This window comes from Cavia porcellus, unplaced genomic scaffold (genome assembly GCF_034190915.1).
Source record: "Cavia porcellus strain 051 isolate PalLab524CR breed Dunkin Hartley unplaced genomic scaffold, mCavPor4.1 scaffold_15, whole genome shotgun sequence".
Classification (NCBI taxonomy): domain Eukaryota; kingdom Metazoa; phylum Chordata; class Mammalia; order Rodentia; family Caviidae; genus Cavia; species Cavia porcellus.
The window spans coordinates 49159074-49168547 of record NW_026947498.1 but is presented as its reverse complement, the minus strand read 5'-3'; the positions used below and the strand labels follow the sequence as shown (position 1 = coordinate 49168547).

At 34.8% G+C, this 9474-nt stretch overlaps 1 protein-coding gene across 1 annotated transcript in view; it reads right to left on the bottom strand.

The window, feature by feature from the left end:
• Positions 1-2207: 2207 nt before the first annotated feature.
• Positions 2208-9474, bottom strand: part of Zpld1 (zona pellucida like domain containing 1) — a 44312-nt gene continuing 37045 nt past the window's right edge. Inside the window, exons 9-10 of the mRNA XM_013151717.3 lie at positions 4916-4945; positions 2208-4668 (exon numbers count right to left, since the gene is read on the bottom strand). Coding sequence (XP_013007171.1) covers positions 4493-4668; positions 4916-4945 — 206 coding nt within the window. The 3' untranslated portion in view covers positions 2208-4492. The remainder of the gene's footprint in view (positions 4669-4915; positions 4946-9474) is intronic.

Here is a 9474-nt window from a genome sequence, read left to right as displayed (position 1 = left end):
AGCAATTAATGTGAAAAGGGAAATATTCAGATACTTAAGATAAAAGGAATTAGAAAATTGGACTGCATCGATAACAAACTAAGTTCTCAATTCTACTATACTAAGATACAAAGTGTTTTACAAATGAAAATTACTGACAGATATTTCTAAATATTATGCCCAGTGTAAGTGAGCAGAATCCCTCAAAACGGATTCTTTCCTTATTTTAGCAAAAAGTGACATTAATCAGGCTATTTTTATTTTCTTCTGTTATTCAAGTTTGTAGAGTGATGGGGTGCATGCCAATAAACTATCAGGTAAGATATTCCACAAACATGAAAAATAACTTTTAACCCAGTTTCCACTTACTTACACTGGGCTTCTGAAGGAGACAGATGGACATCATGAGAAATGTAACACCTATTAATGATTCCAGTTCCGTCTCTGCCAGTGAGCCAGTTCCTGCTAAGAAGAGGCCTCATCTCTCATCCCCCAGCACTTCCCTATCTCACTTGCCCCATTCTCTCAGCTGCCCTGTGGTATGACCTTCATTACCCTGGCCTGTTGACATCACTGAGGACATTATCTACCAGCACACTCAATGCCAACCCTGGAGAATTTGGGCCCTGTCCCACAGTAACTTAGTATGGCTCCAGAGCTCATCAGTGATCACTCATGGTCTGCTTTTCTTTCATTTGATTACCATTATTCAACTAATACAAAAGAAGACCCTCTATTCACAAATCATTTATTGTTAAATAATAAATAATATTAAATACTATAAAAAGACTTCAACTGTGCTGTCAAATTTAACAACACTTTTATTTATTCATTTCCTAATGTCGTTGGACTTAGTAGGAAGTTTTGCTTTTTTAGCAGTGTGACACAGCCTACCAAAGGTCTACATAGAACGACAACCAAAAAGTCCTCCAGTTTTCCTTCCTTATTTCTTTCCAAGCTTGGTCACTACAATTTTTTTCCTGTTATTGGTGTTCAACTGGAGCAACAAATTTTCCTGAAATCTTGAGCCTATCAGACTTCAAACTGGAACCATATCTGCAGCATACAAACTGCTGGTCTTCTAGAGACTCCATGATACGTAGGACTGTGTGTGTGTGTGTGTGTGTGTGTGTGTGTGTGTGTGTATAATTTTGTTATATTTATATAATTATGCTATATAGCACATATATTTATATATATGAAAATACACACATACCATTGACTTTTCCCCTGAAGAACCTTGAGTATTATACCCATCCAATTAGATATCAGTTTTGCTTATTACTTAAATATTTTTAAAGTTTGTTTTCTGAATTACAAATATATTTTTTTTATTTCAAAGATGACTCAGCCTGGGTATGATTGAAGAATTTTCTTCCTAAAAGCAATGGTACTATGATTAGCTCACTGTTTCTCTTAAAAGTATGGAATAAAAGTTAATGTATGCAGGTCTCTGTGCTGTTGGAATGTTCCCTGCTGAGTTCCACAAACTACCTCATATGTGTTCAGACACAAGCATCTCCCATCAGATTCCCTTGCTCTATTCTCACTGTGCAAATTCATTACATGTTGAGGCTACATAAAGTGGCCTTGTATGTCCACAGCTGAGAATGCTCCTCAAGAATCTCAATGCCTTGTGGTGCTCCCAAAGCTAATATTTTAGGTAATTAAGGGCTTACAGTATGACTCATTTCTGCTGAAGTGGATTCTTCCTGAATCAGGAAAAAGGTTTCTCTTTAAACCAGTGTCATCAACTCGTCCCCATCCCTAAAAACAAAGGATTATGACCAGATCTGGCTGAGACTGTTGTGAGAGAATGAAACTCTAGGCAGAAACACAGTTCCTTGTCTCTCCAGTCTTTACTCCATCCACCACAGTTTTAAATCATAAATTCCATTGTAGTCAAAACTGAAGCCCAAGGTAGAGGGCAGGTCTGTCCCTAAAATGATTGCAAGGCCAGGTCTCCATCACAGAGCCTAAGCCGGAACCCTCACTCTATCTCAAGAGGGCACACTGCCATCTCTTCCAATGGATCACCAACCTTCCCTGTCACATTAGGAAGCTTATTTCAGACTAAACCTTCTCAACACTTGTGAAAATGAGAACAGGATGCTTCAACTGAGGAGAAATATGTGTTTGTTAAAAAACCAAGACAACATTCTCGATATTCATTATAATTATTTTATTAAACAATCAACTTTTACAGTCATCGAACCTTACCCCTGAAATGCAAAAAAACAGTTTGAGGTATTAAAACTGAAAGGAAATTTGCACGTATTTTGTAAGGTTTTCATACTACAATAAACTCAGTCTAAGTAAATACTACAGAAAATAGCAGGTTTGTAAGAACAAAGCTGACAATGCCCTCAAACAAACCTGGTTTATTTCATTATAACTCCAAAAAAAGAAGAAAGGGTGGCAAAAAATAATAGGAGACTTAAGTTGCTTCCAAAATGACGTATGTCCATCATGCAGTTCTATACAATGGACTACAGAATTTAAAAGGTCAAAAACTGAAACAGTAGCCATCCCAAAAGCATAAAAATCAAACTGCCAAACCAGCTCCAATGATATAATGTCCTATTCACAAAACTTAATCCTCAGATCAATGGCAATTCACTTAGCGTATCTGAAGTAGATTTGCCGGAATTTTTCAATACTACTCATGCACACGCATGGTCACATTAGTAGCGCAATCTGTTCATCAAGTTAGCACGATAAAAGAATTTTCACTTCAAAGGTGTTTTGAAGTAACACAGGGAAGAAGAGGTTGGTTTTTTTTAAGTGATTTAAACATTTTTTGATGTTGGAGAAATTATCTAGAGATTTTGCAGATCTTGCTTCCATTTTGTTCCTACACTTCATGATAGAAGAGCGGAAGCAATTATAGCTAATCATCATAACACAGACACTTGCTTCTGAAATATTCAGGCAAATAAGGGGGAAAAGGTGATTTTTGGCTTGATGATTTGTTTAATAACTTATAGTGTAGATACTCCATTTCAAGCAAAGCTAAAACTGCATAATGATTTGTGTGTAGTATAGTAAGTCCTGAACAATGGGACATGAATATTAAATAAAAATCGTTATAGCAATATTTTACAGTTAACATAGCACTTCTAGGGGCCACATATGCTAAGTTTTGGTGTTGGTCATTGAGTTGTTTATTTGGTCATAGTAGATAGTTTGAACAAAGAGAAGACTGATTTTTAAAACATGGGTACTTCAAACTTGACTTTTAAAAAAATTCCGCAAAACTATAAAGAGTCAAATGCTCTTAGAGCTTACTATTACAAGAAAATTCTGTTTATCACATGATAATTATGGCATCTACCAGAAGATAACTTAGGAAAATTGCTCTTAGAAGAGCAATTTATTCAAGTAGACACCAGCAAACTTCTGCAAGTTCCATTTAATCTAAGTCTCTTTTTGTTCTAGGAGAAAAAGGGAGCAAAGGTTGTTATAAACCCTTATGTGAACACTGAGCTTGAGGGGTGATCATGTCCTCTTGCTATATAGCTTGTTTTCCATGCAATGACTTTTGAATAGAAATATTATTTGTAAAGTTGGGGTAGCTCATGCCTAGCATAAGTAATATTCTGGGTTTAGTTCTATGAAATGGAGCTCCCCAGAACTTCAGAGGAGGAGAATGAAGGTGAGGAGGAGGAGGAGGAGGGGAGAGTGTCACAACTGCCTTATTGCTGGAATTGCAGCTGTGGTAGAAACTGAATTATTTCCTTGCAAGAGGCATTAATGTATGCTGCAATTTTATACCAAAGTTTTATCCCTTAAACGTGAAAGAAAACCCATCACTGTCACTCCAGAGTAATATGATCTAAGACCACTCAATGTCCTTTGGAAAGTAGCAATGATTTCCCTATTTATTGGTTTGCAATGGGTGGCTCAGGTTGTTTTACATTTCCCAGGAGTTTGATTTTGTATTTATTTTTTAAAGGATGTTATCAGACATGAAAATCATCCCCCAAACACAGTAGGTTAGAGAACAAATACCTGATTTTCAGATGTCAAATTGGATGGTCTAATTAATATATCACCCTAAGCTGGAATATAGTAACAGAAGAAAAAAAATCACCGTTCATGATAAGACCACATATGCAAATTTAAAGCCATTACACTGATCTTTAAGGCTTACGGGAAAAATGAAACAAATTCCATGTTTTTTCTATGCCAATTTTTGTCTTGTAAACCAACAATCTGAAGAAATTTGAAATGAAATTAAATATGACTGATCCTGGAAGATATAAATCCTGATTATGTTTTACTAATTGTCAGTATGCCACTGATGTCATAAAAAGAGGGTTGGCCACATATACAAGTAATAATACCAACATTAGAAAAATCATTTCACTATCATCGTTCTGATGAGATTATACTGTGAAATCTATCAAAGCTAAAATATCAAATGATAGCTGGCATTCAACTCTGGTGAACTGGCTGCAGTTGTACTGGGATAGTGAGTTAAGCCTTCCTCCAAGAGCAGACCCTGGCATAGTCACTCAAAGACTGGGTTTCTTATGCCATTCAACACCAAACTGGTGGGCCCCTTCTTGTGCAGAAGGGCCAATGAGCAAAGGAGAAGAGAAAAACTCATGACTCCCAGAATAACCATTCCCGATATCAGTGCACTGGTGATGGTGTTCAGCTGGAAAGGAGCTACATTCAGAGAACCTGCAGATAATCACAAACACACCAAAGGATTGAATAAAAATAAACAAATAAGCAAGCAATAAAACAACTAACTATAAGATGCTATAACAGTTAGCTAATAGATCATATATGAGTTTAAAAATCATCAGTGAGCTGCTATTTAAAACATAAAAGACTTATAAAACTACAGTGCATTACTTTTATAACTGACCACCAAATACTTTTAAAACATAGAACTTTTGTTTTTAATAAATGTTAATTATCTTACCAAGCTGTGAATTATTTGTTGGCGTCTCATCTAAGGAATGAAAACAGAAAAAAGAAGTAACAAATCTCTCCAAATATTTATCTTTGCTTCCTGAGTCCATAATAACTTTGTACCTGTATCTTTCTTGTCCTCCACCCAAAAGCTCCAAAGGGAAGGCAGAAATTAAAGTCCTCTTTGAACCATTTTGCTTTCTCATTTTTCTGTCCCACATTTCATCATTTGTCTGTTTCCCAAGTCCACATCCTGCCACTTCCCTGAATATCCGAAGGGAATCTCACAGTATATTATGTTATGTCCTTTCCTTCCAACTTTGTTTCATCATTATCTCACCAATCAGGTTAGTAGGAGTAGTAGCTGTTAACAGTTTTTACATTTTTAAGGTTCTATTACCTCTCACTTGTTATTCTGTTACAGAGAAATATTCATTATTTAGTGCCATTCTATTTTAAGTGTTGCAAATTTGCCCAGTGTAATCTTTAGAAACAACGTTTTAAGTTCCAAAAAGATAAATTCACACTTAATAACTAAATGAAAGGGAAAAAATGAATTCAGGGCTTGAATTGTAATTTTATTTGCACCTGTTAAATCAAAATTTGAATCTGTTGATTTTTTCATTTTTTTGGCAAACATAATAATTAAACATTAAATATATTCCCTTGTCTTCACAATTCTAGGGTCAAATGTGAACCCTTGAGTTTATACAACTATTGGATTTCATATTTGTGTTAACAAATGTGCTTGTGAGTGTGAGTTATTTGAACTATAAAGTATATGCAGTTCATTGTCTATTTCTCATATATAAATTTATTGTAATTAATGTATGTATACTGTCACATGGTTTATAAAGTGCTATTTCACATATTGTCACATTTTATTCTTATGATAGCTACATTATTGCTACTCCCATTTTACAGATGAAAACACTTCCAACCAACACTGCTTTTTACAGACAATTCCTTCTCATGGAAATAGAATAAATGAATGGACTGTGATCAATTCATCCAAAAGATCTACATGTCTTTTGCAAAACAATGTACCTCAATGGAGCATAAAAGTATAGCACAGAAGTGCTAACTGAATTCCTAGGAACTTTATGAATTTGAGGTTAGTAGAAACCTGACTACTTCCTCCAATCCCCATATTCTCATCAACTTCTATAGAACAGTATGTGAGATACCACCCATGAGCACCTGGCTATGGATAAAATCTTCTGGTGTGTATGTCACATTAGCACATTACCTCCTGTTCCTAGACTGAAGAAAAGAAGAAAAGGAAATCATCCTACCATTGGCAAGTGAACAATCAAACGATAAAATAGTTGAATACTGTTTGGAATTATATTTTCAGGTAAATAAGGATAGAATTGCTTTATGGGGTTGCTGTTTCTGGTGTTTTCCAGTTCCATGTCATTGTAGTAAAAAGGGTTGCCTGGTCCAAAAGAAGAGGCAGACATTTTCCAGGAAACATTTGACACCACATTACTCTGTTTGCCTTAAATCCACCCACTCTTGACATACACATATAACCTAACAGAGGTACGAGGAAGCTTCTGAAAAATTATAACAAATTTGGATATCAAACATGGTGAGCATTTCAAAGAATATTTACCTACTTTAAGATCCAAGGGGGAAAAAACAGTGGCAAAATCACAGTTGTTCCAAAGCCAGGAAGAGCAGACACATTGTCATTCTCTGCTTTTTTCTCATATAACAGTAAGAATTAATGGAAAATAAAAATCTATGCAGAGTGAATATCTCCATTCTTATCTCTAGAAAACTATTTCTAAAAAAATCTTTCATTACCCACATAAAAGTTAACCTCTAAACTTCTTACTTTACTCTGTGTTATATTTGATAATAGTCTACTCTGAACTCTAAGGTCCCTGAAGATAAAATTTGTGGCCCAGTTCTTAGCAAAGCAATGATCTCAAGTAGAGGCTAGATAAATATGTTCATCAGAATTAACTACCCATAAAATACAGTGGTTAGTATATTGACAAGAATTGGGCTTCTGCATAGAAATTTATACTAACAAAACAATTGGATATTATTCCAAATGTTTGTGCTAGAATTGTACCCTACAGGGATTTTTGCACTTTAGCAGTTTTAACCTTTGGGAAATTTAAATAAGAATACTTTAGTAATTTTGAGAGTTTTGTGTTTTTCAAACTATGAATATTTTCCTAACTAACAAAAGTATTGAAATAGTTGGCTATAAATAATCAAAATGGATTGAATTTCATCACAATCAAAACAAACCAGGAGGTTTGACAGTTTAGTAAAAGAGCAAAATCAGATGTGTATGAAAAAGGAGAGAGGAAATAGAGCAAAATTTTCAAATATTAGAGAATTTTGAAGACAGAAAATCAAACCTAGCTTGGACTTGTTTATATAAAATCAGCCCTACCACCTGGAGAGACAAATTCTAGCTGATCTAGCTTTAAAAAATGCCATATACAAAAGAAAGAGTGTAGCTTCAGTCATTAAACTATAGTACATTTGCAGAGGTCTTGCCTGTTTGTAGATATGATGTGAGTTCTCAGTTATGTGTTCAGGTAGAATTAAAATAAATGCATGCAGATTATAGTTCTACAATGCCCATATTACTGTATGTGAACCTCTAAACAGTGAGGCTACCATGATCAGCAAAGAGGAAAGATCACCCTATCGCAGTTTATGAAAATACTCCACCCAGAAAGAGTGAGCGACGCAAAGCAGTGGAGAAAGTTGGGACATGAGCCCTCAGGGCCTCTGCTAGTGGAAAGAACTGAGGTAATGCAGAGCTAACTCAAGTGTGCTAAGAAATAAGTGATTCTTTCAGGTCAGAAATTGAAAAGGAAGAAATCCACGTGCAATGTCAGAGATATTTTGCTAGCACTCTGATTTTTTTTTTTTTTTTTTAGCATAGACATTTTGGACCACTGGAAATGCAATGGGTAAAAATTACAACCTAGATAATTAGTTAGCTATGAAAGAATTCGAGATTTCTATTTGGTAATCTCTGGAATTTGAGAATCTTATAAATTTTTTTTCTTTTAAGAAAAAAATCTTACAGTAATTATTCAGCAATCTGTTTCTTGATGAATCTTCACTCTGATTTCCACAGTGGTTGCACCAGTCTCCCCTCCCACCAACAGTGGAGAAGAGTTCCTTTTTCCTCACAGCCCACCAGCATTTGTTAATGGTTGGTTTGGAAGTGAAAGGGCAAGAAATTGCTCAAAAGGAAAAAAACATCTGAGATGAGGGAGAGGAGAAAATAAAGAAGGAAAAAGTAAAAAAAAAAATATATATATATATATATATATATGATAGATAATTGTATTACTAATGTCTGTGAGTTCATCAAAAAATGGTTTGTGCTTTCATTGTTTGATCATTTTTTCAAACTAAATTTTAAAATCTGAGCAACTACTTTGAAGATAGCAACACACAATATATTAACCATTGTTAACCTCCTATTATGTTGTTTTGAAATTCTGTATCATCATTTTTGTTCTTTTTCATTTAGAAAACATTTTTAATACATAAATTTGATTTGGTCCAAGTAAGAAGAAAGGCAAGGAGGTTGTTATGAAAGAACAGCAGTTGACTCAAGATGAACAGGGACTGTCCTACCTCAGCTCTTTCCACTAGTGGAAAAGACGTCTCTTCTAAGAAATAGAAATATTGTTTAGTTTGCCTACCAAATAGGCACTCCCCCTTATTGGCAATAAGAACAAGTTTCTACCCAATGTAATTCTAAGAGCAATTTCTTATTATTGCATAGAGTTAATACATGGGCTATTCCCAAACCCCAAATCAGTCATTTTTAAACCATTAATAGTAAATCCATAGGAAAGGGGGAATAATTTTTAAATTTCATATTTAATTAAACTTCTGTATTATTCAAAGGGCCTATTGTTTCTTTTAAATAATGGAACCTCTGCATAAACATAAGGAAGTGAATAATTAAAGCAATTGTCTAGATTTTTTTGGCAAAGGCATTTTTTAGTTGACCTATTTTGGAAAATTTTCCTTTTTCATATGCAGCATAGGTAAAAAAAAAAAAAAAAGTAAGAAAACTGAAATAAACCTAATAAGTAGAGCCTTACAGCTAACATCAAATGAAGGAAATATTATTAGTATATAATCTAAACCAGAATTATTATTCTGTTTTGTAGACAAATTTAGAAGCTTGAGGCATACTTTGTGAAACCCCTCATTGTATACATAAAAAATCCTTTGCCCAGAGAAGTGAGGTAAAATTCCAAGTGTCTACCTTATTAGAAGGAAAGTTAGACCTAGAACCAGTTTTTCCAGGCTGCCAGTGCAACCATACCTCAGTGGGAAGGGAGCCATGGGCACAGTCCATGCAGGTGAATTGTCAAAGGAGACAGTAGACCAGGAAGTGTCTGTGTGTGTGTGTAAAAAGGGAAATGTATGGTGACTAACACTGCCCTTTGTATGAAAATTGAGCAAACAGGAAACTACTGAGAAAGTAAAGTGGGTTAGGAGTTTATCTTGCCTCACAGTTAATTAGTGCTGTTCAGGAACCACTCTGAGTTCTCTTTAGAAGCCAAG